This window comes from Geotrypetes seraphini, chromosome 1 (genome assembly GCF_902459505.1).
Source record: "Geotrypetes seraphini chromosome 1, aGeoSer1.1, whole genome shotgun sequence".
In the NCBI taxonomy this organism is placed as follows: domain Eukaryota; kingdom Metazoa; phylum Chordata; class Amphibia; order Gymnophiona; family Dermophiidae; genus Geotrypetes; species Geotrypetes seraphini.
This window is the reverse complement of record NC_047084.1, coordinates 39,040,935-39,055,645: the sequence shown is the minus strand read 5'-3', so window position 1 is coordinate 39,055,645 and position 14,711 is coordinate 39,040,935. Positions and strand designations below refer to the sequence as shown.

The window sequence follows — 14,711 nt, the reverse complement described above, 5'->3', positions numbered from 1 at the left end:
TCAGCGGCATCAGCGCCCCCCCCCCCCCCCGTGATGACATTCAGCGGCATTGGCGCCCCCCCCTCTGTGACAGCACTCAGCAGCATCGGCAACCCCCCTGCCCCGCGACAGCACTCAAGTTCGGCCTCCTTCTCACGGCATCAGCAGAATTTCAGATCAGCAACAGGAGCTCAGTCAAAAGCTTCCCCTGACTGAACTGCGGGGAAAGAAAGAGGGAAAGAAGTTAGATGGGGTTGAAAGGAAGAGACACACTGGTATGGAAGAGGAAGATAGGGGAAATCTGGACACAGGAAGGTAACAGAAAGAGGGGAAATTATGTGCATGGGGGCATAGGGACAGAGACATAAAGGGGACATGCCATGGGGATGGTATATGGACAGGGGGGGGCAATGCTAGATACATAGGGGAGATATTAGAAATGGGGAAAATAGGAACACAGAAGTGAGATGGTTTGTGGGGATGGGACAGAGACCGAGCTCGCAGGCTCCAGCGGCTTGCACAAAAATAAGAGGGAGGGAGGTAGATAGGCCACGCGAGAGGAGCTGAAGGGTGGTAGAAAGGAACAGATGGTAAAGGAGGGAGGGAAGGGTGGTGGTGGAAAGGAATAAAACAGACATTGAAAGAGGGTAGAGAGGAACAGACCCTGAAGGGAAATGTGGAAGACAGAGTGGGGAGAAGAAGCTGGAAGGGAAGAAGACAGATGCCAGACTATGGGGGAGCGGAGGGAAGAAGATGGGTGCTAGACCAATTGGAGGGGGATGTGAAGGGAGAGGCACAGTAACAGCAAATGGAAGACAGAGAGAGAAGACACACAGTGGATGGAAGGAATTGAATGAGAGGATGTGGAAGGCAGAAACCAGACAACAAAGGTAGAAAAAAAAATTATATTTATTTATTTTTTTTTTGCTTTAGGATAAAGTAGTATATTAGTTGTATTGATAAAAATTTATAAACAAAGCCCTGCCAGCTGAACATCTCTTTCTCTAGTTCAGCAGCCAGAACTTTGATTTATAAGGAAGGAATAAGCTAAATATTGCAGTACTAAGGCTTATATGGATGCTGCGGGGACTGTGACGGGACGGTGAATGGGATGGCAGTGACGGTGACGGGGCCGTGAAGGGGATGGCAGTGACGGTGACGGGGCGGTGAAGGGGACGGGGCAGTGACGGGGACAGATTTTTTCCCCGTGTCATTCTCTAGTTCAAAGCTTTGACTTTAGGAATCAAAGCAACTGCAGCAGCCTTGTTTGTGGCACATGCTTGTTATACCAAGATGCATAGGCTCACCCTGGCAGAGGACGAGCCGTTGCCCCAGCTTATACTAAAAGGGATGGATTATATGGTTGATGCTCTCTACGGCATTATCAGAGTCATAAGCAAAGTCTTGGTTTATTCCATTTCAGCCCACAGAATTCTCTGGATCAGGCAGTGGGTAGGAGATTTGGCCTCCAAAGCTACCCTCAGCAGACTCCTTTTCATAAGACAGATGTTGTTCAGAAAGGATCTGGACAATCTGATAGCCAGCATGGCAGATTGCTGACTCAGATCTCTGCCTGAAAGCAGACTGCACAACTCTTAATTCCAGGCGCTTTCGACAATACTTGGGAAAAGACTAATCTCAGAGATCCTATCAGGGATCACGGCAGAGATTCACAGAACCCAGGCAAAGCCAAGCCTGTAGTTCTTGTGTCGCTTCAACCTCCAAGTAAGCACAATGACGCCAGGGCCAAAGCCTTCCTCTTGAGGATAGACAGGTTTTCAGTGTATATGGAGGTCTGGGCACAGATCTTGTCAGACCACTGGTGCTGGAGATCATTCGGGGAGAGTACAAGCTTGAGTTCACCTATCCCTTAACAGACTGGTTTGTGGACTCTCTGGTGGAGTGCCCAGAAAAGACATGCAGAGTCTTAGCAACAGACTTGTAGAAATTCAAACCATAGAACCAGTGCTATTAGAAGAATCGGGTTCGGCAAGATACTCCATATATTTCATAATGCCCAAGAAAAGCTCAGAAGATTGGAGACCCATCCTAGACTCACACACGTCAATGAGGTTCTGAAGGTTCCGCACTTTCGCATGGAGACTGCTCTGGGGGAACCTAGACTTGACAGAAGCCTACCTGTATGTTTCCATGTTTCAGGAGCACAGAAGATTCCTGAGATTCCATGTGCTGGAGAGACATTATCAGTTTTCAGTGCTCCCTTTTGATCTGGCCACAGCACCCTGCATGTGGTAGCAACACATCTCTGCAGGGCAGGATTGCAAGTGCATCCATGCCTGGATGATTGGCTGATCAGAGCTCTGTCATTCTTGTAAAGAGAAGATAATGACTCAAATGGTCCAGGCCTTACAGAGCCTGGGCTGGATTGTACATCTTTGAAAGAGCCAACTGGTTCCATCCCATTCACTAGGAATTCTATTCAACATGGCAGAAGACTCACAAAACAGTTACGCTCTTAATGAAACCCCAGAATTTGTTGAGCCAACAGCTTAGTGGCATTGAAGGAGGATACTTTGAACACACATCATGAATTAACTAAGGGGAATAAAAACATTTTCAAAAGTCATACTAAATGTTTAAACAATTTCAAAGTTTTTTGAAACTATATGAGGGGTTCTAGACACAATGTAGAAGACAAACATCTGTGTTTCAGAGTATGATGTAGTGTTAGGTGGCACCATTTTGAATTTGCCACCTTCTCGTTGATGAATGATATTATTGTAACTTGGCTGGGGATAAAGAAGTTAGGAGATTCCACTACTATCATTGATGGGGGATTTTGGGAAGCAGTGAGAGAGAGCCTCATGTAAAATAGATGCAAAATTGCAAATGCATTTTTCTCCACTTATAGTGGGTGCAGTGATTAGAAAACCTGCATGTGAGGGAAAAACCTGTGAAAATACCTCCTCAGATTTGTGAGGGAGAAGCTTTTCAAATCGCTGCTCCTGCATAGTCTGCACCAGCAGAACCAGGTACCCCCTGCTCTCCCACAATCAGCCTCTGATCTCCGCCCCAAAGGAATTCTGACCATCCCCTCTTGGCATGAAGATTTTCCTTCCCTCTGATTCCCTCTGATTTCCTTCCCTCTGATTCCCCTTGTTAGACTCTTTCCCTACATTGCTATCCTTAGTAGGGTCTGTGGTGTCTACTGGGAGCAGCAGCTATGCCCAATTACTCTTACTGTTCCAAAATGGCATCTGCAATCCCTAACAGTAATCTCAGTGTTATCAATAGGGATCAGGCTGCCAAATAATGCCCATTCACACATAAACCTCAGAATAAAATGAATAAGCAGAGAGTTAAATGAGCTGAATATTTTGACAGTTAGACTTACTCTTTGAACCAAACTGAGCTAAAGTAATATTACCTTCTAAGTTTTGCCTTTTACTCTAATATGTGCTTTCTCTGTCCCTTCATTTCTTTGGTTCTTCCTCTCCCTAATTTGTTTCTTCTTGGCTTTCTTTTCCTTTTTAATCCTCACGATACAGCTGTAAATGCTATGTTCTGCCCCTTGGGGATTATTCTTAATTGACTCTGTAGTGTAGTATGTTCTAAAATAGCTGTTTTTACTTACCAGGCCTTCTGACTCTTCGCCAAATTGTTTTGAGTAAGGTTGACCAGTCCCTTCATACCAAATCATTTGCTGACAGCGCAAAGGAATATGCCAAGTACTGTAAAGAGATTCTAGGAATTTCTCCAACCCCAGGTATGTAAGTGTTTGTGCCTTCTCTCCAAGACAATCACAGGAAGAACCACACAAGCACTGCCCCCCAGTCTGAATTGAGAAAGCAAGTATAGCAAATAATAGAATAGTGAAAATGTTATTTGTTCAGCTGAATTCAGTCACATTAATGAGATGAACAGTGTTTATAGTTTTTTATTAAAAAAAAAAAAACCAACACAATACTATTTGACTTTAAAATAAAATTTCTAATTGGTGAGCTTAGTTTCCCAATAATGAGAATGAAAATGCTTTTTCCTCCTAAAAAATGCTGGTAAATATCAATGAAATTTGCCATACATGTAAAAGAACTTGAGCAGAGGCTTGCGAGAGGGAGAAATAGTAAAAAAATAAGAAATATAATTAGAGAAGGAGGATGCACGGCTTTGTGACATTCTAGAGCAGGGGTGGGCAACTCTGGTCCTCCAGTCTGGGTTTTCAGGATTTCCTCCTAAATCTACCACCCTGCATCCTCAATTTATGCCCTCTAATTTTATCATTTTCCCTTCTCTGGAAAAGATTTGGTTCTATATTAATACCTTTCAAGAATTTAAATATCTATTATATCACCCCTATCCCTCCTCTCATCTAGAACAGTGTTCTTCAACTGCTGGTCTGTGGACCGGAGTCGGTCCACAGAAATTTCCTGCCGGTCTGCGGCCAGAACGTGCCTTGGGCCTGAGGAGATCAGTGCACAAAGCTGCGGGCGGCGGCTCCTACGCATGTCCTGCGCCTGAACTGGCAGCCTTCTCTCTGACGTCGCAACATCTGGATGATGTGTGGGACGCGCAAGGAGCCGCCACACGTGGCTTTGTGCACTGATCTTAGGCCCGAGGCACGTTCCAGCTGCAGACCAGCAGTGAGGAAGAGGGGAAGTGAGGAAGAGGGAGCCAGCCGCAAGCAGTGAGGAAGAGGAAGCCGGCACATGGAGGGAGGGAGACAACAAAGGTAGAGGGAATGATTTTATTTTCAATTTAGTGATTGAATTGTGTCAATTTGAGAATTTTCAACTGCTGTCTATATTTTACACTGTTCAGGAAGAAATGTATTTGTTTCTTTTTCTCTGGGGTTGTTCTGCATGCAGAGTCTTGAATCTTAGGGTTTCATTTGAATTTATTAGTAATTTTAGTTTGTGGTCCCTATTTGCATAGGGGTAATCTTTTCTGGTAGGAATGAATGTTGAGAAGCATACAGTGTGCCTTGTGTAGTTTAATTTTGTGGTTAATCATTATGTGTTAATAAGATTATATTGTGTGTGTATATATGAAAAAATGAATGGAAAAAATAGTGTTACAATTAGTACTATTATGGGGCGGGGTCTAGGGCGGAAATGGGCAGGGTCTGGCCCATGACTTAGCCCAGTGCTCTTCAACTGCTGGTCCGCTGACAAGTGCCGGCCCACAAAATAATTATTTTATTTCTGCTGGTCCATAGGTGTAAAAAGGTTGAAGAACATTGCTCTAAAGTATATATATTCAGGTCTTCTTGTACATCTTTTAGCACAAACCCCCTACAATTTTCGTTAACCTTCCTCTGGACCACTTCAAGCCTTCTTATATCCTTCACTAGATATAGCCTCCAAAACTGAACACATAATGCCAAAAGTGGCCTCACCAATGATTTATTCAGCGGTATCAACACCTCCTTTTTTCTGCTGGTTACACCTTTCTCTATACAGCCTAGCATCCTTCTGTCTACAGCCACTGTCTTGTCACATTGTTTTGTCACCTTCAGATCCTTAGACACTATCACCGCAAGGTTCCTCTCCCCATCTGTGCATATCAGTCTCTCACCTCCCAGCACATATGGCTCCCTTGGATTTCTACCCCCCAAATGCATCACTTTGCACTTTTTTGCAGTGAATTTTAGTTGCCAAACATTAGACCATTCATTTTTGCAGATCCTTTTTCATGTTTTCCACTCCCTCCGTCGTCACAAATAGCTACCGAAAAAGACTGATAATTCACTAACTGTTTTTCTGCCAACATCATACATTTATCCAATTGACCAATTTTTCAATCCACATTCGCAAGTTTGTCTACTACAGTGGTACAGTGGTTTACGAGCATAATCTGTTCCAGGAGCATGCTCATAATCCAAAATGCTCGTTTATCATAGCAAAGTTCCCCATAGGATATAATGGAGACTCAGACTATTCGTTGCTACGGCTGCCAGCAACTGACATAAACATGACAGAACTGGGGCACTGGGGCTCTTTCCACAGCCGAACCAACCAACCTTCTTTTTCGTTCGTTTTGTGCCATGGGTGCCCACCTTTGTGCCATCTTTCTCCTTCTTCTTGCCACAGTGCTCGTTTAAAGCCATGGGTAGCGGTTTCCACGTGCCCCCCCGTGGCCAACCTGGAAGCCCCCCTCCTGCCGCCCCTAGATGATTGCCTTCTTGCCAGCTCCCTCCTCCTTGCTGTGCTGTTTGCTCGGGGCCGCTGGCGGCAGCTCATGCATGTCCCCCCGCGGTCGACCCGGAAGCCCTCCTTCTGCCGCCCCTGGATGATTGCCTTCTTGCCGTCTCCCTCCTCCTTGCTGTGGTGTTCGCTCAGGGCCGCCAGGGGCAGCTCCTACATGCCCCCCCACGGTCGACCCGGAAGCCCTCCTTCTGCCACCCCTGGATGATTGCCTTCTTGCCGGCTCCCTCCTCCTTGCTGTGGTGTTCGCTCAGGGCAGCCAGCGGCAGCTCCAGCATGCCCCCCGCGGCCGACCCAGAAGCCCTCCCTCTGACGTTGCAATGTCAGAGGGAACGTCTCCGGGCCAGCCACAGGAGGCATGCAGGAGCTGCCGCCCGCTGCCCCGAATGAACACCACAGCAAGGAGGAGGGAGCCGGCAAGAAGGCAATCATCCATGGGCAGCAGAGGGAACAAATGCATTGCCCTTGAGCAGGCTGCACGGGACAGCAGGTTGGACACCCTTACTTTGGGACATGCTCATATAGCGAGTCAAGCTCGGTTTACGAGTTGCAGATTTTACAAAATGTTTTTCTCGTCTTGCAAAACACTCGTAAACCGAGGTTTGACTGTACTTCCTTGGAAAAATCCTGCATCTGACCTGTTACATTTTTCAGCATTACTTCCATCCTCATATTTAAACTCCAAAGATCTTTCAAGGTAACTTCCTTGGGGTTTTCATTAGAAGTCTTATCTGAGCTTTCCAACTGGTCTATAGAGTCAGGAAATATCTGTGTCATCTTAGAAAATACCTGAGGCTAGTTGGGGGCCCAGAATCAAATCTGTCCATAGGTTTTGATATCTCAAGCAATGTCAAATGTTTGTCCATAGGACCCTATGTTATCGGGGTCGACACCCGGGATTTACCCTTGCGTTTCCCCATAACATCTATCAATAACATGGAAATTTTTTTTTTTTCTCTTACGGGTTCTTTGCCAGATGGATCCAGATAAATAGATTTCTGATTTTTCCTTGTTTTCGGGTTTGACTCTCTTGCATTGGGTACCTTCTTCTATGTCTTTGCTTGAAGAATCTCCTACTCCCTATCTGTAAAAAACCAAAAAGAAAGAAACCTCCCTCTAACTGAACATAAATATTTCCCTATACTAAACTTTCTTTTTTTTAAAAAAAAGATGATAATTTAATTTCCTTAAAACTAGTCCCACCCACTTTCTATCAAACCATGGTTTAATTAAAATTTAATACAGTTTCTTTACAGGATCTATAAATATCCAATATCAGTGCACAGCCCTGCCAGCATTAGTACCTGGTTCTAATTAGAATCTTCAGCATAAGGTTTTAAAACAGGTTTGATTTTAAGAATAAAGACTTCAGTCACATCAAAACAATTTCTTAAAATTTCTCAAAATCACTGAAGCTCAAATGAACATTAATTAAATCAGCAGAACACAAATACTTTATAATAAAAACTTTGCTGATATCTCCAGTAAAATTCCTTTTACTGCGAATAGATCTCATCCAACTAAACAAACACCAAATCGCCACATCTGAGCTAGCATAAAGCTAATACTTCAGCTCAAATAAAAGTATCCCAAACCAAATCAATTATCAAAATGCAAATTTATCTTTACAGACAAATTTTACAGAGACATCAAACATACATCTGTCTCTGCCAACAAAACCAACCCAACTACCCACCTTGGCAGTTTTAGAACTCTCTCCAGCACTGCTGACTTCCTGGAGAAAGTTGTGCTGTCCAGAATTCTAAAAATGACACATACAGCTCAAAATTCTTAAAGCTACAGGAATACCTGTTTTTATTTTATTTATAACCTTTATTACAATAAGAATAGCCATACTGGGTCAAACCGAAGGTGCATCTAGCCCAGTATCCTGCTTCCAGTGGTGGTCAATCCATATCACACGTTCCTGTGAGAATCCCAAACAGTAGCAAGATTCCATGCTACCGATTCCAGGGCAAGCAGTGGCTTCCCCCATGAAATTTCCTCCAGAAATTGTTCCAAATTTTTATAAAACCAAATATGCTAACTGCTGTAATCACATTCTCCAGCAACAAGTTCCAAAGATTAACTATTCGTTAAGTGAAAAAATATTTCCTCCTATTCATTTTAAAAGTATTACCATAAAACTTCATTGATAGTCCCTCCTAGTCTGTACTTTTTGAAAGAATAAAAAATTGATCCTTTCTACACAACTCAGGATTTTGTAGTAGCTGCATATCAGCCATTAGTGTAGCAGTACTCTTTTCATGCATAGGGTTTCAGGGAACTCAAGGTATCTTTCAGGTGGTCAGCAAACATAGGACAGGCAGGATTGCCTAGGCAATGACATCACTAATGAGTGCTTTGTCTTGGATACTGATTAATATGTTAAGAACATAAGAATAGCCTTACTGGGTCAGAACAATGGTCCGTCAAGCCCAGTAGCCCATTCTCACGGTGGCCAATCCAGGTCACTAGTACCTGGCCAAAACCCAAGGTGTAGCAATATTCAATGCTACTAATACAGTATTCCACAGTATTTACAGTAGGGATCTTGCCCTCAAAAGAATCTAGTTTGAAGGTGAGTCGTGGCTCGTGTTTATGGGACGATATTGAGATGGATGTCAGAAGCATGATAGTGCAGTATTTTTGTAGCGCCAGTTTTTCGTATGATTCTGGGTAATTCTAGTTAGACAAACATCTGTGTTAGTTAAGGACTGCGCCCAAATAGAAGCGTACGGAAAAACAGGTGGATAAAACATTTAAATATAATGTAGCTAAGGCCAGAAGAAAAAACACACTAAAGATTAATATAAGGAAAAGAATGGTGTTTTCTTGTGTACTTTGCTGTTGAGCTAAATCATGGTGGAAATCATGATTACATGATTACATGGAGTCCAGTTTAGGTTCTTTTGTATGTGCTATAACTGTCCTGTCTTAGGTCACCATCTTGTGCCAGTGAATAGTTTCTGTTCTTTGTTCAGCTTCCCGCCTTTAGCCTCGTGGTTCTAATTGTTAACAGATGTGCTCAGGCCAGTTAGGAAAAGCATATTAGACTCCATATTCCAAACTGAGATATAAAATGTATGAAGTATGAATGGCCAAGATATGAATGAAATTATGAATGTTTGGGGCCCCTGAATGTAATATGTGGTGATATGATTGTGGAAATATAAATGGTTTATAAGCAGAAACACTAAGAAAAAATCTTGAGCACAACATCTGGAAGTGATTAGAGTCAGTCTCAAGAATAGGGAGAAGGGGGGGCATTGGAAGCCCACGCTTCAGGGAGAGGAGAGGGGGATTTAACCCCCCCTTTTTCTCCTGAGTAAGATTTCTGTGTAAGGCCATGCAATTTGAATCTGTCAGCTTAGGAGTTTGTTTTTTCTTTAAGGCTCAGAGCTTGTCAGCATGGAAGGGCTGAGAATTTATCAGCACCATGTTAATAATTATAGATTCTCTTGAATGTTATAATGTTAATTCAGAAATCAAAAGTAATTTTCTGAAAACTTTGTATAACTTTTAAACATGGAGGAATGTTTCTTTGTCTAAACTTTAAGACCACCCAGAGAAATGTTATTGGTCGTCAAACTTGATGATGTCACTAAACCAAAAGTTATATAATAGACTGTAATGAGATAGAAAGACGAGACCATTGTGAGAAGGCCAGTCTTTGGCCACGATGATGATCTCCCATGAGCGCAACGTAAGCAATTATGCTGTTCTTTTGATCTAATAATGGGAAAATAGAACCAATAATTCAATAAATCCTGGTTATAATTTTAAAACCTTGCGCTGGTGTCATTTTGCATGTAGAATTATTTTCAAACCTGAAGCTTTCACAAATGGCGTCAATGCCCCATGCTCAAAGGGCTGAAATGAGCACCTGGGTGATATGTGGGAGACATATTTTACCTTAGGTTGGGAACAGCCTCAGTGGAGTATGCCCACTGGAGGCACACATCATTTCTGGATCTGGTTTGGCAATGTGTGTTAAAATCATTGCCTTCTTTTTAATCTTCTGTTGCACGATGAAGGTTTGCAGCAGCAAAATACATATTTGTTGCTAGTAGAGGTGTATGTTCAATATGGATTCATCGTGCAAGGGACATGACCATCAGAAATTGATGGGTTTGGCAAACATAATGTGGTAGAGTAGGAATTTTGCAAGCTCACTCGTTAACATTAAAATGAAAGTCTAGTTCTCGCTTATAAAGAATAATCATATCACACTTTTACCTTCCTTCAACCCATTCTCAATCTCACAATTCATTTTGATGATATGATAGTGTGCAATCACTAGTGTAAAATTCAAACAACTGTGAGGTATCTTGGGAAGAGCATAAGAGAAAGGAACAGCCAGTAGAAACCAAGTGTGCAAGAGCCTATCGCCTTGTGGCTCAGTGCCTGATCTTTTGGGATAGATATCTCTGGAGCTGGTGCTGCAGATCCAGTTTTAACCAAGGATGCTGACTTCCTGGGGGAAGGTAGGAAATGCCTCCAGTTTCATTCAAGGGGCAAGTTTAACCCTTGCAGTCCTGTCTGACCCAGAAATTGCAGATATCAGTTGCATATAAACAAGAGTTTGCAAGAGGAAGAAAATTCTCACTGGAGAAAACAGTTCTCAGGGTAAAAAGAGGAATCAACAGTGTATATAAAAACCCCTATTTTGCCAGAAAAGATATGAAACTTGTTACATTCCTGAGATTTTTGTAATTATTACTACTTTTGCTGAGCATGTTCATGATAGAACTAAAAAATTACATTACAAGATATGCCTATTTTAAATAGGTCTCGTACTTTATTCTAAATTGCATACTGTAAATAGAATCTATAAAAGATCTATGTTTACTCATTTTCCAAGTTTTGCTGCTGCATTTTGCTTTCACTACTTCATATTCTGAATCATGCTGATGCCATATCATGTGCAGCCAGGTTGAGCATAACAGGACCAATGATAATTTAATCCCATTGATAGAACCTCTCGTTTCCTGAGAAGCTAGAATTGAAGCTTCTGAGATTGTGTAACATCTACAGCTTCTTTTTTTCATGATAGTTCACAAAGGAAATGTTTCAAGTTTTATTAAAAATTTGATAAGATCGCTCATCAGGATTTCTAAGCGAATTACAATAAAAAAAGATTTGAGGTAAAAAATAGCATAAATTTTAAAATATAGATAACAAAACTAAATGGAGACTTTTGACTAACGGGAAACGGAAGGTATGAGGGAATGAAATACAATTGTAAAAGTAAAAGAGAACATTTAAGGTAAGGACAAAAGGACCGGGGCAAAAGAAAATATCTCATTAGGCAGTAGATTTAAGGCTAAACTTATAAGGAAAACTAGACTTATTTAATCAGAAGAAATTATCCTTTATCCCAGGACAAGCAGGCATGATATTCTCACATGTGGGTGACGTCATCTACGGAGCCCCGATGCGGAAGCATTTTCAAGCAAACTTGATTGAAGATTTAAGTTTGCTCTGCTGCTCCACGCATGCGTGCCTTCCTGCTCCACTAGGGGGTGCATCCCCTCGTGGTCTCCAGTTCAAAATTTTCCGCGAGCCTAGAAGACGTGTTTTTCAGGCTCTGCCCCAACTGCCTTCTAGCACCGCGATTTTTTCTTGTTTTTTCACGATTAAGTCGCTGTGCGCGAATTCCTTACCTTTTTACTTGATTTCTGCTTCGTTTTCAACGACCCGGAGGCTTCCGGGTCCCCGTGGCCGCGTGGCTAATCGAGCCGCGGCTACTTTCGATTTAATGTCCCGGCCTTTGACCGGCTTTAAAAAGTGCACCCGGTGCGAGCGGCTTCTTTCTCTCACAGACCCGCATCGCCGGTGCATCCTTTGTCTGGGGGCGACTCATCCAACCGACTCCTGCCCCCAGTGCGCTATTTTCCAAAACCGGGCCCTCCGCCGAAGAAAAGCCCGCATGGCGGATCTCTTCACCCCGGACCAACCCTCCACCTCGGCCTCGAGGTCGGCCCTGGCCCCGGCCTTGACCTCGGCCCCGGAAACCTCGGCATCGCCTCGAGACTCGACCCTGAAGTCCTCGGGACTACAGAAAGCCTCGGCTCCGGGTAAGTCCCCTCTTCCCTCTTCAGGTCTTGTAACAGCGAAGAAGCCAGCCTCGGGGACAACGGCGACGCATGGCGGAAGCCCCATGCTTACAGCCCCGTCTAAGCCCTCCAAGCCTTCGGGCCGTGCCTCCACCACACGGGAATACTCTGATACGAGGTCGCCCCCGGTGGAGCGCACCGAGGCAGTGGACATGCCTTCGATGCTGTCCGTGCCCGTCTTTCAGGACCTACTCCGAGCGATGATCACGTCGGAGCTGTCCGCTGCAATAGCCCAGTTTCAATCGGCCTCGACCTCGAATGTGCCAGACCAGCCTGAGCCTCACACCGAACAACCTCGAGGAAAGGTGCGCAATCCTCGCCGCATCCCATCCTCCTCGGACTCCTCGCCGAGACGCCCGAGACGTTCCCCCTCTGCGGACCGCCGAGGGGCAAAACGTCGGGCCCTAACGACAGAAACCTCGAACCGCCGTACCTCCAAGAAGGCCCGAGGTTCACCAACCCTACGAGGCCGTTCTCCCACGCCTCGTACAGGACCACTAAGGGTGGCTGAGTTATCACTCTCCAACCCGCGCATCCTCCGAACTCCCCCTCGGACGCATTCTCCGAGGGAGTCCGGATCGACGGCATCGTCTCCGAGAGGCTCCTCGAGACACCGAAGATCGACAACCCCGGAACACTCTCACAGTGCTTCCCCAGCCTCGGAGCATGGATCAGAGCATGAACCTCGATACTCGAGGGAAGCCTCCTTATCCTTCTCCACCCGACGAAGGTCTCGTTCCCCGACCCCGCACGGGACCCCGGGGACATCTCGCCCATCCTTCACTCGCTTTGTCCAAGACATGGGCCACGCATTGGACTTAGACCGCCAGTCCGACTCCAGATACTCGAAGGAGTACCTGGCGGAGCTGGATATGCCATCACTGCCCAGAGAGTCCCTTCGCTTACCACCTAACCCGGTACTCCAACAGGCCTTCTTCAGGAACCTGGAGACCCCTTACATGGTCACGGCCGTACCCTCCAAAATGGAGGCCAAGTACCGCACAGTACCTTACCCGGGATTCGAGCAACCACAGCTCTCCCACCAATCGCTGCTAGTGGAATCCTCCTTGAAAAAGGCTCACCCGTCCCGGGTCTCAGCAGCGGTCCCCCCAGGCCGAGAAGGCCGAACCCTGGACAAGTTCGGCAGGAGACTATACCAAAACGCAATGATGGCCTCTAGGGTGCAAAGCTACACTTTCACCTTCACATCATACCTCAAACATCTCATTGGACTATTGAGAGCCTTTGAGACTGACCTACCGGCCTCCCGGCAGGGAACGTTCAGCCTGCTTTTAGAGTCCCTCTCCAACCTGCGCCTTCACCTATTCCACGCGGCCTACGATGGCTTCGAACTCTCCTCCAGAGAAGCAGCCTTCGCTATCGCCATGCGCCGACTAGCTTGGCTGCGCCTGGTCGACATGGACCCCAACTTACAGGACCGGTTGGCTAACCTCCCCTGCGTGGGAAAGGAATTGTTCGATGACACTATCGAGGCGGCGACAAAACGCCTCTCCGAACATGAACGCTCATTTGCCTCCCTTGTCCGGCAAAAGCCCAAACCGCCAGCGCCCAGGCCATACAGGGCCCCTCCGCGCCGCTACCCACAAAAGTCCACCCCTGCTTTCTCGCGGCCCCCACCCAGACGTCCGCAAGCCCATCACAGGGCCATGCCCAAGTCTCAACCGCCCGCGACCACCAAACCATCCCCGTCCTTTTGACGGGACACGCGGAAGGGGGCGGGCCCCCTCCGCCATAGTCCCAGGCCGCCTTCCCATCGGAGGCCGACTCAAAGCCTTTTACCCTCGCTGGGAACAACTCACGTCGGACACATGGGTCCTTGGCGTGATCTCATCAGGGTACTCTCTCAACTTTCGGGCCATTCCCCCGGACAATCCCCCAAGGAATTGCCCTCCCAACCGGACTCAGCTACCTCTACTCCTCTCCGAAGCTCGAGACCTGCTTCGCCTGAGAGCAGTGGAGAAGGTCCCCCCCGACCAACGGGGGAAGGGCTTCTACTCCCGTTACTTCCTGGTACCGAAAAAAACGGGAGACCTACGCCCAATACTAGACTTGAGACGCCTCAACAAATTCCTGGTACGGGAAAAGTTTCGGATGCTCTCACTACCAACACTCTACCCCCTGATCGACGAGGGCGACTGGCTCTGCTCCCTCGATCTCAAGGAGGCGTACACACATGTCCCAGTGCACCCCGCTCACCGCAAGTTTTTGCGTTTCCAAGTAGGGGACTGGCACCTACAATACCGAGTCCTCCCCTTCGGACTAGCATCATCACCTCGGGTCTTCACCAAGTGCCTCGTGGTGGTAGCAGCAACCTTACGTTCCCAGGGCCTCCAGGTATTCCCCTACCTGGACGACTGGCTAATCAAAGCCCCGTCCAAAGAAGGGGTTATCTCAGCGACCCAACAGACTATTACCTACCTACAAAGTC

General features: G+C 45.9%; 1 protein-coding gene across 3 annotated transcripts in view; it reads left to right on the top strand.

The window, feature by feature from the left end:
* NLN (neurolysin) overlaps window positions 1-14,711 on the top strand; it is a 158,465-nt gene that overhangs the window by 117,680 nt on the left and 26,074 nt on the right. For all 3 annotated transcript variants that reach the window (XM_033930104.1, XM_033930086.1, XM_033930096.1), the window contains exon 11: window positions 3,578-3,706. In XM_033930104.1, the coding sequence (XP_033785995.1) occupies window positions 3,578-3,706 (129 nt within the window). The remainder of the gene's footprint in view (window positions 1-3,577; window positions 3,707-14,711) is intronic.